This window comes from Neoarthrinium moseri (genome assembly GCF_022829205.1).
Source record: "Neoarthrinium moseri strain CBS 164.80 chromosome Unknown scaffold1_Wmoseri_CBS_16480, whole genome shotgun sequence".
NCBI lineage: Eukaryota > Fungi > Ascomycota > Sordariomycetes > Amphisphaeriales > Apiosporaceae > Neoarthrinium > Neoarthrinium moseri.
Genome location: NW_026055115.1, coordinates 2026303 through 2040048, shown reverse-complemented (window position 1 = coordinate 2040048; position 13746 = coordinate 2026303). Strand labels below are relative to the sequence as shown.

At 55.1% G+C, this 13746-nt stretch overlaps 6 protein-coding genes across 6 annotated transcripts; 3 read left to right on the top strand and 3 right to left on the bottom strand.

Moving 5' to 3' along the window:
- Positions 1-370: 370 nt before the first annotated feature.
- On the top strand, positions 371-3068 carry JN550_000642 (uncharacterized protein; the record flags this gene model as incomplete). The annotated part of the gene is made up of 2 exons (XM_049318164.1): positions 371-2308; positions 2361-3068. 2 exons carry the CDS (start codon positions 371-373, stop codon positions 3066-3068), a joined length of 2646 nt encoding a protein of 881 aa, XP_049177931.1.
- A 1366-nt stretch (positions 3069-4434) lies between these two features.
- On the top strand, positions 4435-5756 carry JN550_000641 (uncharacterized protein; the record flags this gene model as incomplete). The annotated part of the gene is made up of 2 exons (XM_049318153.1): positions 4435-4765; positions 4831-5756. The coding sequence occupies 2 exons, from the start codon at positions 4435-4437 to the stop codon at positions 5754-5756; spliced, it is 1257 nt and encodes a 418-aa protein (XP_049177930.1).
- A 311-nt stretch (positions 5757-6067) lies between these two features.
- On the bottom strand, positions 6068-7880 carry JN550_000640 (uncharacterized protein; the record flags this gene model as incomplete). Its single annotated transcript, XM_049318142.1, has 6 exons — positions 6068-6224; positions 6280-6351; positions 6448-6759; positions 6817-7123; positions 7189-7697; positions 7753-7880. The coding sequence occupies 6 exons, from the start codon at positions 7878-7880 to the stop codon at positions 6068-6070; spliced, it is 1485 nt and encodes a 494-aa protein (XP_049177929.1).
- An 882-nt stretch (positions 7881-8762) lies between these two features.
- JN550_000639 (uncharacterized protein) lies at positions 8763-10377 on the top strand (the record flags this gene model as incomplete). Its single annotated transcript, XM_049318132.1, has 3 exons — positions 8763-8899; positions 8971-9547; positions 9616-10377. 3 exons carry the CDS (start codon positions 8763-8765, stop codon positions 10375-10377), a joined length of 1476 nt encoding a protein of 491 aa, XP_049177928.1.
- Positions 10378-10478: 101 nt separating this feature from the next.
- On the bottom strand, positions 10479-11945 carry JN550_000638 (uncharacterized protein; the record flags this gene model as incomplete). The annotated part of the gene is made up of 6 exons (XM_049318121.1): positions 10479-10875; positions 10937-10967; positions 11028-11092; positions 11146-11263; positions 11322-11697; positions 11757-11945. 6 exons carry the CDS (start codon positions 11943-11945, stop codon positions 10479-10481), a joined length of 1176 nt encoding a protein of 391 aa, XP_049177927.1.
- Positions 11946-12675: 730 nt separating this feature from the next.
- On the bottom strand, positions 12676-13311 carry JN550_000637 (uncharacterized protein; the record flags this gene model as incomplete). Its single annotated transcript, XM_049318110.1, has 1 exon — positions 12676-13311. One exon carries the CDS (start codon positions 13309-13311, stop codon positions 12676-12678), a length of 636 nt encoding a protein of 211 aa, XP_049177926.1.
- Positions 13312-13746: the final 435 nt, after the last annotated feature.

Sequence of the window (13746 nt, the reverse complement as noted above, 5' to 3'; positions counted from 1 at the left end):
CCGGCCTGCCTGGTTGTTTGTTTCCTTTCTTGGCGTCTTGACATTGTTGCCCAACCTATGTCTGGATATCCCTACACCACTATACACTCGTTCTCCACGCTTGCCAACGCATAGGGCCTTATTGGGTCTATGATTGGGATCGTCGCATAAACACCAGGACCACGGTCTCTCGCCCAGCGGCATTGTCCTGCTTTACACTCGCTCGCCGGCAGTATATCGTACTGCCCTCCGTCGCTCCCTCCAAGCGTTGCTAGTCCCCGTGCCCGTGTTGCGTTGAGTTGCGCTGCCCTGCTTTGCGGGAGAGTGCTTGATTGTCTTTTTCTACTTCTAATACCGGACATGTCCAACTTGTGATCCTGACATCGCCAACATGACAGACTCAGACACCTTCCAGCGGATAGACACCTATTCGTACCCACTTGCCGGCCACATATACTACAGGCCGAGACCGAGGGAGCCAGGCCGCAGGTCTCCGAACTTTCCGACGCCGCGCTTTCGGGCTCGCACGCGAAGACCGCAATCTATCCATATTGTCTCATACCCCCCAGGATATATACCTCACGACCTCAGACCTGCAAACCCGGCCAAGTCCAAAAAACAGGCGAAAGCGAACAATCGCAAACCCAACGGCGGCGACGAATCCAGAGAGAAGAGACCGAATACATCGAGCTCATCGCGGCGTGTGTTCGAGAAGGTCCTCTCGCCTCTGAAGTCACACCTCACGAACAACACTCCCAAAGAAGTTCCACAGTTGACTGGCGTCCCTAGTTCTGCTCGACCTAGCACTTCTAGTTGGCGAGACGCCTCTAGGCCCCCGTCTATGATTACTATTCCCTCCCACGGGGCATCTCCGCTGCCCACATCCACCATGGTAGACACCCGACGAGCTTCTTTGTTGGGAACAGGCGGTCTTCAGAATGCCCAGAGGAATAGCTTCATGGCGATACGATCAGCGAAGAACATTATGAGCTCCGTGACGGAGGTTCCCAAACCGGTCGCTTCCGGCTCCGGTGTTTCGTGCTCCATCATTCTGGCAGAGCCCAACATCTTTCTCACAGGATTCGAGCATGATGGCCACCCACGTCACGAGGCTGCGAACTCGACTGCATTGCTGAGGGGCAGGCTGCAGCTGGACGTGACCAAGAACGTCAAATTGAAGTCCGTGACCTTGAAGCTCTCCGGCAAAGCCAGGACGGAATGGCCCGAGGGCATTCCTCCCCTCAAGGTTGAGCAGTATGAAGAGGAGTCGCTCAGAACTCAGGTCCTAACCTTCTTTCACGCCATGCACGAGACCTGGGAGACTGAATACGGAAACCAGTGCACCTACTCGATACGAGGCAGCCAAGAGAGCGCTTCTAACATAAATCTCTCGATCCCGTCACAATCTCAGCTCTCCCTGGGAACGAGGCGGCAGAATGGAAATCTCACCGCGAAGGAATACAAAAGACTATCGCTACAATCTACACAAGCCCGCAGTTTTGGGAAAGGGGATTCCCCTAGTGGCAGCTCCGTTCAGCTTAAAGGTTACAAGGTCTTTTACCCAGGTACTTATGAGTACACATTCGAACTTCCTATCGATCATCACCAGTTGGAGACCGCAAAGCTGCAATTTGGGTCGGTCAAGTGGGAGCTTGAGACGATCGTGGAGCGCGCAGGTGCCTTCAAGCCGAATCTACATGGAACAAAGGAGGTCTCTATCGTTCGCGTACCGGACCAATTGTCCTTGGAGATGACCGAGCCCATCTCTATCAGCAGGCAATGGGAAGACCAGCTTCATTATGATATTATGATTTCTGGAAAATCGTTTCCTATAGGAACCAAGATTCCGATCGCCTTCAAACTCACGCCTCTGGCCAAAGTCCAAGTACACAAGCTCAAAGTGTTTGTCACCGAATCTATCGAGTACTGGACAAATGACAGGCGCGTGACTCGCAAAGACCCCGGGAGGAAGATATTACTCTTGGAGAAGTCGGCGGGAAAGCCTCTGGACAAGCAGTTTGAGAACTCCCAGATCGAAATCTTGAGTGGCGGTGAGCTTTCACCGGACGAGAGACACGAGGCCCGCTTGGCTGCAGCTCGACGCAGGAGTGTCGAGGCCACCAGAACACACACAGCACCGCAGCCGCTGCCAGACCCGGCAGATAATCTTCTAGGTGACTTGGACCTGGGTCTGGAGTCGTACTGGGGAGCAACAGAGATCGAAATGAACGTTCAAATCCCAACGTGCGAGCAAATGGCTAAAGACAAGAGCCTGCGCCTCAACCCCGATTGTAGCTGGAGAAACGTTAACGTCTACCACTGGATCAAGGTAAGCCCGGACCCTTCTGCTCAGACGTCTTAAGCTCGCTAACATTGTCTAGATCGTGATGAGGATATCCCGACTTGACCCAGAAGATCCAGCTGGGAAGCGCAGGCGGCATTTTGAGATCAGCATCGACTCTCCATTCACGGTGCTGAATTGCCGGGCGACACAGGCCAACACAAGCTTGCCAGAGTATACCGGCGCTGAGCAGCCCATGTATCGACAGCAAGCTACGTGTGGCTGCCCGGATGCTAACATTGTGGCCACGAACCCATCGCCGGCCTCTAGCACGGGCACCATTCCGTCTGTTGAGCCTACACCGATAGACATTGACACATCGTCTCTTCCGCCGCCCCCAACAGCCCACATTGGTAGCCAGGCGCAAGCGGGCGGTACCCAATCTGTGCAACGCCCGATTCATCTTTTGCGGTACCCTTCGTTTAACCCACCGGCCTTTGATGCTGACGAGGCGCCGCCACCTCTTCCTACACCACCTCCTCAGTACGACCATGTTGTCGGCACCCCTAGTGTGGATGGACTAGCGGATTACTTCGCTCGCCTTGCAGATTACGATGATGGCGATAGCGATAGTGGCGACGAGGATTTTGACCGCCCAAGCAGAATTATGGAGAGAGGGCGAGTAAACATAGCCAATCCTAGGACCCCAGGTGGGAGATCGGTACCGAGCCGAAGCCTGGACATATCCAGGCCTGCAGTACCAATGAATCTCAACATGGCCGGGGCTTTGAATGCGAGACGAGGCTAGACGCCTGGCTGTCTCGGTTCCACATCTTGGAGGATGGTTTGCACATGTTGCTAAAATCGGCGTTTTTGATTCACTGGTTCATGCTTCTTGTTCTTGGATGTTCGGAACGGGATGATACCATTGCTTGGATAGCGGCAGCATGCATGTGAATTGGGGAAATTGGGGAGCATAACTGGGACCAGGATCAGGGGTACCAACCCAAGCGTGAGGCTGAATGACCTCTTGAGCTTCGGTTGATGACGAGGATTCCTTACGCCGGTGTTTGGTTCTGGGTCGAAGACATGGGAGTATCAATACCGAGAACACGTACTAGAAGGCAGTTGCTAGACAATAATACCCTTTGCTATGTCCTAGCTTGAACCCAATTACCCCTGTGTATTTGAAAAGCCCGGAAACGCGGAAGACGGGTCTTGTACGATGCAGTTTGCTCTGCGGTTGCTTGGCTGAGAAGAGCCAGGACATCTGGCATGGGCCAGTATAGACCTTGCTGAGCAGCTAGCCCATCCACTAACGTGGGCCGCGTAAGCAGAGAAGAAGCAATAGCTATAATCTTTCCGTGCTTGTGATGTGTTTGTTTAAGTACATGTAAAGTTTAATACACAGCTATCAGGTAGAGCTGGAGCGGGTTCCCTTCCATTCCGGCCGCAACCAGGTTTAGGAACCCGCGCCGACGGCCGAGACGGTAGCGCCGGAAGATCGTCTGCCGCATCTCCCAAGCCCGCTTGCAGAAGGCCTCCACGTCGGTTGGTGGAAATCTCGCTTCGCACTCAGGCTAAATAGCCAAAATCGCACCCTTGCCAAGTTGTGACTACCAACCCAGAGGAATCCAAGAGCTTGGTTGCGGCCGGCGGCTCCTATTGCGAACCCTCATGTCCGCTGCAGCTGCACGACTCCCATGGTACCTGGTTTCCCGGTTCCGTTTCAGCGCAACCGTGGTCCCATCCCCGCATCGACGAGGAACAAAATGACGAGGCGCGCCCCCAGGGGCCGCGTCGCCCCACCAGGAGAAAGCTCATGATTGACTCTTACGCTCACATAGGTACGAGCCACCGCGGCCTTTTGCAATGGGGATACCAGGTTTCTTGGGATGGCGGCTTCCCAAAACGGCGTCATCTAACCTTGTCGTCTGATCTTTAGTGGGCCTAAGCTTGATCGGATTTGCGGTAGGGATGCCGGCAGCCATGTGTGATCATGGACAGATCAAAGCTAGACTGCGATGGCCTCGGGGGAGCATGGCCCACGGAGTTCGCATAAAAGGGGGGGCCGTCCGCGATGACTTCACTCCGACCTCCTGTCCCTCAAAGGTACGGCTCGGAAAGTCTGAAAGATTGCCCCTTTGTATAGCGCCCCCTTTGTTACCTATACAATGCGTTTCTCCGCCGCTGCCGCCGCCGTCCTGGCTATCCCAGGTGTGTCGGCCAACCTCCACCAGCTCGCAGTGGGTGCCGGAAAGAAGTTCTTCGGCTCGGCTACCGACAACGGAGAGCTCTCGGACGCGGCTTACCTGGCCATTCTGAATGACACCAAAGAGTTTGGCCAGATCACGCCGGGGAATGGGCAGAAGTGGCAGTTCACCGAGCCGAGCCAGGGTAGCTTCTCTTACACCGCCGGCGACCAGATCGTAAACCTCGCAAAGGCGAATGGCCAGCTCGTCAGATGCCATACCTTGGTGTGGCACTCTCAGTTGCCCTCATGGGGTGCGTATATCCCAAGACTCCCGTGCTGTGTTGCCCCTCGACCGTAAAACTAAGAAACATACCAGTAAGCTCTGGCTCCTGGACCAAGGACCAGTTGACCTCGATTATCCAAACCCACATCGCCAACGAGGTTGGCCACTACAAGGGTCAATGCTACTCATGGGACGTCGTGAATGAGGCCATTGACGATAGCGGCGTATACCGAACTTCGGTCTTCTACAACGTCCTAGGCACCGACTTCATCCCGATTGCATTCAAGGCCGCGGCCGCAGCCGACCCCGCTGCCAAACTGTATTACAACGACTACAACATCGAGTACTCGGGCGCCAAGCACACCCGGGCCCTCGAGGTTGTCGACATTATTCAGAAAGCCGGGGCCCGGATCGACGGTGTCGGCCTGCAGGCCCACTTCATCGTGGGCAGCGTCGCCAGCCAGAGCGACCTGACCAATGTGCTGCAGTCGTATATCGACGCTGGCGTCAGCGAGGTCTCGTACACCGAGCTCGATATCCGCTTCAGCAGCCTGCCGGCCTCGGCCTCTGGGCTGCAGCAGCAGGCCACCGACTACAGCACCGTCACAAAGGCCTGTCTGGCCGTTGCCGAGTGCATCGGCATCACTATCTGGGACTTCACCGACAAGTACTCCTGGATCCCCAGCACCTTCCCTGGTCAGGGGGCCGCCCTCCTGTACGACGAGAACTTCAGCAAGAAGCCCGCGTGGACAGCCGTCTCGTCCGTACTGGCCGCTGCCGCCACTGGCGTGGCCACGGCCACGGCCACAACGATTGCGACGCCCTCGACAACCCTAGCCACCTCGGTCGTTCCGACTTCAACGAAGACCACGGCAGCCCCGGCTACCTCGACGACGGCTTCGTCGTCTGCTGCAGCGCGGTGGGCACAGTGTGGCGGAAAGGGCTGGACCGGTCCGACGACGTGCGTCAGCGGGTCGACCTGCACGTATCAGAATGACTACTACTCGCAATGCCTTTAGTTTAGGCCTTTGTAGTCGGAGGGTTATAGATGTTGCGTGTGGCCCTAAAAGGTTAGTGGCCAATGGGTATAGATTAAGTTCCCCTGTACATATTCACACAAGACATACTTCCGTTTTCAAAACTAGGGTTTGATGGATCATAAAATTATATTCCTTTCTTGTCTCCCACAGTATATGCCACGATTGCCATGGGAATTGCGGCCCGTGTCACTTTTCATAGTGGTGTTCCACTCTCCTAATAATTCGGATCTTTGGAGGGTGTTTCAAATGAAAGTGTCTTATGGCTTCAGGATTGCAGAATTGGGATCTATTCACGGAGTATAGATCATTGGCTCCTCGCCATCTGTAGCCTTACGTTCATCTTGAGCCGCCCGGCCATTGTGATTACGATATATCATGACTTGTAGTATTGCGAAGAAAATTCCCACTGAGACCATGATAATCATTGTCCTCAGGCCGTTATGATAGCTGCAGCCTTGTCAGCCAATGTTTATGCTTTCTGTCAAGTGGGAGTTTGACTTACAACGGCACATCGTCGCCCCTAAAATACTGAGTTCCTACCATATTTCCAGTTATAGCGGACATGACCCACATGCTGCAGACTAGTAGTGAGCAAGAAGTACAGTATTCATGATATCAAGTTCTTCTAGGGAAACCAAATAAGAATCGCCTTTGCAACGGTAAAACTTACCAGATGCTTATACTTCTCTCCCGCGGCTCCTTGCAATTGAGCTGTACCCACGAATTATGTACAGGATGGTACCCGACCGAGAAAGCGTTGACGACTGTCCACAGCACCCAGCGCGGCCACTTGCCAACATGTGGGTGGACGGACCGGATCGTGATCAGCGTGACTAAGTAGCACAGCTGGGCGGCGATGACGCATAGCCCGCGCCTATTTGTACGGTCACTCAGATATGCGAAGGCGAAGACAACCGGTAGCGCGAGCGATGCCCCGACCGCTGCAAGGGCGTTGGCTGCTATCCTCTCGAAGCCCAAAGACCTGTGCCGATAGCGTGAGTTTGATATCCGTGGGATGTACTGGTTGGAGGGACATTACATGATTATGGACGGCGTGTAAGTCATGAGCGGCGTCCAGGTTGAGAAGATGCAAAACGTCGAGACGAAGTGCGGCCAGCGCTTGTAATGGGTTACGGTCTTCCACACCAGTTTCAGAGGGATGCGCGTGGACTTGACACTCTGCCCAATCTCACTCCGGTCATTCTCAAGTCTCTTCTGCAGAACAACCTGCTCCGACTCAGAGAACCTGATCAATCCCGCACTACCCAGGGGTTTCGGCGTATCTGGTGACCCTGGCAAGAGGAGGTATATCATCACAGAGACCATCATGGTGAATAATCCTTCCACTAGACATCCCGCCTAGAGTCAGTCCTCTACACTTTTGGTACTCTGAATGTGGTAGGGGACGTACGTAGAAACAGCCACTGCCAACCCCTGACGCCCCTCGCACCGTCAAGCTTGAGGATTCCCGATGCCAGTAACGGGCTAAGTGCATTGCCGCCGAACATGCCGAAGAATAAGAAGGCGATCCGCCGCGCCAGCTCCCCGCGACGGTACCACGTGGACACCGTGTACATGGCCCCGGGTATATAGCCGGCTTCGGCCAGGCCCAGGCAAATACGTGAGGCCAGGAAGCCGGCACGATTGCGGATGAAGACCTGCAGGGCCGCAACAGTGCCAAATAGAAGGACCTGGCCCGGGATCCAGCGGCGCGGCCCGACGCGCTGCAGCAGCATGTTGCAGGGGATCTCGAGTACCACGATCCCGAGGAACATCAGCTGGTTGCCCAGGTTTATTGTTTCCTGGTCCACGCCGATGTCTGCGGCGAAGCCCGCCGTTAGGGCGCTGGCTAGGTTCATGCGGTCGAGCTGGAAAACCAACAGGCCAAGGACCAGGAGCGGCAGCACCGAAAGGTCGACTCTGTCCATAGTGTTAAAGAATTCTTTCTCCCTCGTATGTGGGATACTAAACTTACTTGCGCCTTGCTCTACGCTCTTCAGCTGCAGTCCATGTTTGGGGAGGAGTCACTTTCAACGACTCATCACTCAATGGCACAGACGCAGATTTGTCAGACTGCGAAGTCTTTTCTATTGAGTCTTCCATGATTGAAACTAGTCGTGACATATTTCCCTCGAGATATCAGCCCAGCTCCGTTTCCGTGTGGAAAATTTGTGGTCGAGATCTTCTCATACCCGGATGGCCAGTGCCAAGACATCGGGTCATAGTTACGACGAGCACGATTGGCCCCATTAGGGTGCTCCTCGCACTGGCAATAGTCCTCTTCATGCTTGTGTGCCATCAAATTCGGCGACTTTCTCTTGCCAGGGTCCCGAGATGAATGGCGTGCTAATTCATATTCTATAGAATACCTGGGTACGTTACTGTCCATAACACAATCGAGCAAGATAATCAATGGGCCCCGGGCAGCGGGCTAATCGGGAGATGAGACCAAGAAAAAAACAGTCAGAAAATTATATACATAGGTGGCTTGACGTGAGCATCATCTTCGGCGTGGTCCGTTGACCGACCGTACCGGACGTTGTATACAGGAGCGGAGGTGGCGCTGGCGGCCGGACGGAAGGCATTCCCCACAATGCCGATCTGATGCTATATCACACCATCGCACTAGCAGTCAGGGAACCAGGGGCCACAGAGCCGCCCAGCTAGGAGGAATGATAAGGGCTGACGCCAGCGAACGGCCAATTTTAGATCCAGGATTTAGGCCGTAGTTTAATCCGTTCATCTATTCTTTGTTATAAACCTCATAACTTCTGGTCGTAGCTTGGAAATTACCTGGCGCCAAGTTTCAAAGGTTTCCTGGGCGGGCTCGGCTCCCACATCCGTGCTAGACTTGCATTGAATCGGCATATGTGCTCGGCGGCTACTCACGGGTTGCTTCGATCAGCCCGGATGTTCTGCTACACCACCATTTCGTAAAGAAGGACGCAAAGAGTTATTTTCAAGCAAAAGAGACTATTGCGCAATATGGGAGCCGCCAAAAAGCGAGTGGCTGTAATCGGCGCCGGACCGGCGGGATTGATCACGATCGATGCGCTAGCGCAGGAGAAGGCATTCGACGTGATCCGGGTCTTTGAGCGGCGCGAAGGGCCCGGTGGATGCTGGTGAGTAGTTTCCTCCGTGCGACGGCCGGTCCGGCTGCGAAGGTACCCGAATGCTCAAGGCGTCGTTGCAGGATCGCAGAGGGAACGAAGCCTACCCCGTTGCTCTCGAACTTCGATGCGCTGGCGGCGCGGACGGCCGATCCGCCCATCTCCGTCCCGGAGAACCTCCCGGCATATTCGGACAAGGAGCCGCAGCCGCGGTTCAGCGAGTCCTCCGTGTACCCTTACCTGGAGACTAATGTTGACGATGTCGCCATGTCGTTCTCACAGGAGCCCATCCCGGCTGTGCTCAGCGAGTGGTCCAAAAGCAGGCACGGGGTAGACACGCCGTTCAGGCATTGGACGGTGATTCGGGACTATTTGCAGAGCCTAGCTGAGCGCCGGGGCTACCAGGACCTTGTGTCGTATAATACGACCGTGGAGAAGGCAGAGAAGGTTGGGGCAGAGTGGAAAATCACGCTGCGGAAGGAGGCCGAGGCGAAGGATTATTGGTGGGTCGAGTGGTTTGATGCCGTGGTTGTCGCAAGTGGGCACTACTCAGTCCCCTATATACCTCGGATTCCAGGCCTGGAAGAGTTCGCGGCGGCTAGGCCCGGCAGTGTGATTCACAGTAAACATTTCAGAGGAAGAGACGCATTTCGCGGAAAGGTAAGATCCCGGTTGCTTTATGTCTTAGTCACTTGTCGTCTGCCTCTGCCTACTGACGTCCTGAGAAGCGTGTGATTACAGTCGGTGCGTCCGTTTCGAGCGCTGATATTGCATTTGACCTGGTCAACACTGCCCAGTTGCCTGTCTATTCAGTCGTAGTCGGGCGCAATTTCAATGGGTATTTTGGCGATGTCGCGTTCAACAACCCAGGCATCGACAAGCGTCCGACAATATCACGGATTGACGCTTCGACTCGCACAGTCCACTTCGAGGATGGTACGTCGGTTCCAGATGTGGACCACTTGATTTTTGGGACGGGCTTCTCCTGGACCCTTCCATTTCTGCCTGGAGTTGAGATAAGGAACAATCGGGTTCCGAACCTCTACCAACACGTCGTGTATCAAAAGGACCCCAGTTTACTATTTGTCGGGGCCGTGGGCGCTGGCCTGACGTTCAAGATCTTCGAATGGCAGGCCGTGTTAGCGGCGCGGGTGTTGGCCGGCAGGGCAAAGCTGCCTCCGGTAGAAGAACAAGAGAAGTGGGAAATAGAGAGGATCAAAGCGAAGGGCGATGGGCCTAAGTTCACGATGGTCTATCCTGATTTTGAAGCGTATTTCGAGGGGTTGCGTCAAATGGCCGGCCCAGGCGAGGATGGGCTGGGTCGGCAGCTGCCTCCGTTCGATCAAAGCTGGTATGACAGGTTTATGGCCGGGCACGAACTACGCAAGAAGATGTGGAGGAGGATCAATGCGGAGGCCGAGTCGTCAGCTCAACCAGCTTCGGTAACCAAGCATGAACCAAGTGTTGTGGTTGCCGATGCCAAGCTTTAAATGCTTAGGGTCTTGGGTAGTATAAACTTGAAGTGATAATTCTAGATACCCCTTCATTCGATCTACTGCTCTTACTGAAGATGAAGCGGACTACACCTAGTTCACACCATTTCAACTGTCTTCGAAGCTGGCTCTGTCTCTACCCAGACGGAATCTGTCCTGAGTATCACGACCGGCGGACAGCGCGGAGCATCTCCTTCAGTCATCGTGTTTGTGGACGTGACGTGCGATATTTCTACCATGTCTCTCTCGCCATCTCGGTCCCTGTCGCGGAAGTAACAGCCCAGACGTTCCATATGGGAGCGACGGGAAGCTTCACTATGGGAGGGCACTGAAACGAGAAATTTCGAACCCAAACCGAAGCCTCCGTTCCATATCGGCAATGTGGAAGCTATGGAGAATCTTTGGTTGCGGGGCCTGAGCTTCCCGTGTATTTTGTCATAGAGCGGGTGCAGCGTGGGTATACAGGCCGCTACCACGATCGTACATGCTTCGAGTCTGATGTATGGCCTCATGTTAGTGTCTACAGGAGCATCAACTATATCGCAGGGTTCCTTACACTGTCCATATAATCATTGGCCCGCATGCATCTGTTCAAAAGACTCAGCGTTGGCCATCGAACAAACATACTTGAATGCTGATTTACTTACAGGTAAAGTCGTTACTCGCAAAGGCTTGTATCTGGGTTGTCTTGTAGATGGCGACCCCTGAGGCACTGCGGAGACCGTGAGTATGGAGTCTAACATGAGAAGTGATTTTATGGCTTACAAAACGCCGCATCCCAGTAAGAAACTGAGGGTCAGTTTCTTCCGAGTGTCAACGTGGAGCTTGCGAAAAACCACCGCTGGATAGATAGCGAGGTAGAGATCCAGGAATGCGGAGAAAGCTACCCATATATCAGTAGCAGTCGCCCGGGGACTCCAACAGGTATACGGGGGGCTTACACGCAGCGTAGAAGAAGAAATCCATCAGCACCCATGGGTCCCAGCATTGCTTTACCGTGATTGACACGTCCCACGTCGCGCGCGGTGGATCGCACGAGATCATGCCGAACAGCGCGGCCAGGACAAAGTTGATGGTGCAGATGACGGCCAGCGACCACAGGAGCGCGCGATGCCACGGCCGCGGGTTCAGGAGCCGGCACAGCAGCACGACGATGGCGATCTTGGGGAGGCACAGACTCAGCACGCCCGGCCAGGACGAGACGGCATACCAGTACAGCGAGCTCGTGATCTGTTGGTCCGTGAGCGTCTGGATGTGCCTCCCGGCGCCGGAGCTGAAAGCCTTGGTCTCCAGGCAGACATGTATCCAGATGAGGCTCTGCGGGGCAGGGCAAATAAGTATACAGAGTGGAGAGATCGGACATCGGGATGCCTCACAGCTGAAGTCAGGATCAACCAGTCGTCCGCCTGCAGCTTCCGGACCCGTCGTCCCGTGTTGATGGCCCGACAATACACTCGGCTGACTACGAAGAGAGTCATGACCGCCGTGGCGGCCCATATGACCGCGATGACGAGCGGCGCCCGATTCTGGGCTTCAAAGTCGGAGCGAGATCCTGTCGAAGCCATGTCTGAGCCGCGTCTTCATTGTTCAACAAGAGGTAATATTGGTCAAATATAATAGTATCTTAGTCGCAATTATGCATTTGGATAGAGGAGGGAAAGCTTTGCAAAGTCAAACCATCTGGACATCTGGGAGTGAGCGAGATGCTACTCTGTAAATGGAAAGCCTCATCCGGAACCAGTCCGAACGCCATCCATGTCATCGAGAACGTGAGGCAAATAGTGGGATGCATACATGAGAGATAGACTTTAGGCTATCCCGGCCGGCTTCACTCAGACACATGGGACGGAGGGAGGGTGGCAGAGTTACCAGCCGCTTGGCAACTTGTTACCTGGGGAAAGGCCAAAAGTCAAAAGATCGACCGGCCCAGCCCAGAGGATATCACAACTCTATGTGCACGCTTATTGCTGCACAAGCTTTCCACGCGCAGAGGTTGGGAGGTATCCTGCAGTAGCGCGTCCAACGCTTCGTAGCTCCTCGTCGCGAGTCGAGGCAAGCTCTATCTCCCGAAGCCAGAGTTGCTTTAGGAGCAGGGGCGCCAGAGCATGTTATCTCAATGATGTTGGTGTATTAATGTAGGTATTCGTATTTCGCTACCAGAATTCTCACCCAGGCATTCCCAGGGGGTGGGGACTATTTGCGCTATCTAAATCAACCGAACCGAGTCTAGATCTCCAAATAAATAAACATCAACAAACAGCAGAACCATATCTTGGGACGCCCCCACTCTCCCCGTTACATAGGCATCTCCCGCATCTCAGCCAGGGTCCAGTAGCGGCGCATATTCTCAGCGCCGAGGGTCTTGACCTCCTGGTCGAGGTGGGCCCAGAGGACCTCGCCCCAGGGCTCGAGGACGGCCTTGAGGACGGGCAGCTCGAGCTCGCGGCCGCGGTCGCGCACCTCGGTGAGGTAGGCCTGGAGGGCGTCGAGCCCCGTGTGGATCTGGCGGTGCTGGCGCAGCAGCTCGGCGGCGCCGTTGCCCTTGCCGGCCTTGAACTCGGGCATGCGCCGCGCCAGCACGGGGAAGATGTGCGCCTCCTCGATGTTGTGGTGCAGCGTCAGGTGCCGCACGAACTGCAGGCCCTCGCCCACGAACGCCCGCAGCGACATGCCCCCCGGCCGCTTGCCCGTCGCGCACGCGTTCCACAGCAGGTTCCACGTCGCCCGGAAGTGCGTGTGGTAGACCTCCATGTGGTCCGCCATGTGGTTGTACACCCGGAAGTCGGCCGCGGAGAGCGGCGGCAGCTTGGCCTGCGGCTCGTCTTGCGCCGTGCTGGCGGCAGCGGCGGTCGTGGTGGTCTTGTCTGTAGAAGAAGTTGGTGTTGCCTGGCTGGGTTCACCCGCTGGCATCGCTTCCGCTGAGGTCGACATGGCTGCTATCGATCTGCCTATCCTCGGCAGTCCGTTCGTCGAAGATATCCTATCAAAGGCTCCTGCAGGCGGGACCACAATACTCGGGATGCTATACGAGATGTGAGTTGTACGCTGTCGGATCGGGGGGCAGCAGTAGGTCGCAACTAGGACGCGGGGGACGCTGCGCAAGACGGGTGGCATGTGATATTGAGTTGAAGCAGACAGAGGGGGAAGAGGGGAATCGCAGTTCAGGGGATGCAGTAGTAATACAGGGCGCTCTGTAAAGCCATTTTCAGTAGAGCTGGAGCAGCAGCAGGCCACATCGGATGGAACAGCAGTGTTTAAACAAATAAGTCAGCCATTGCAAATCAGACCTAAAAAAGAAGGGCCGTGGTTCGTCGACCCGATGTTCCTCAAGGATCACGCCGGCGGCGTGGTGGGGCGCTTTACTTT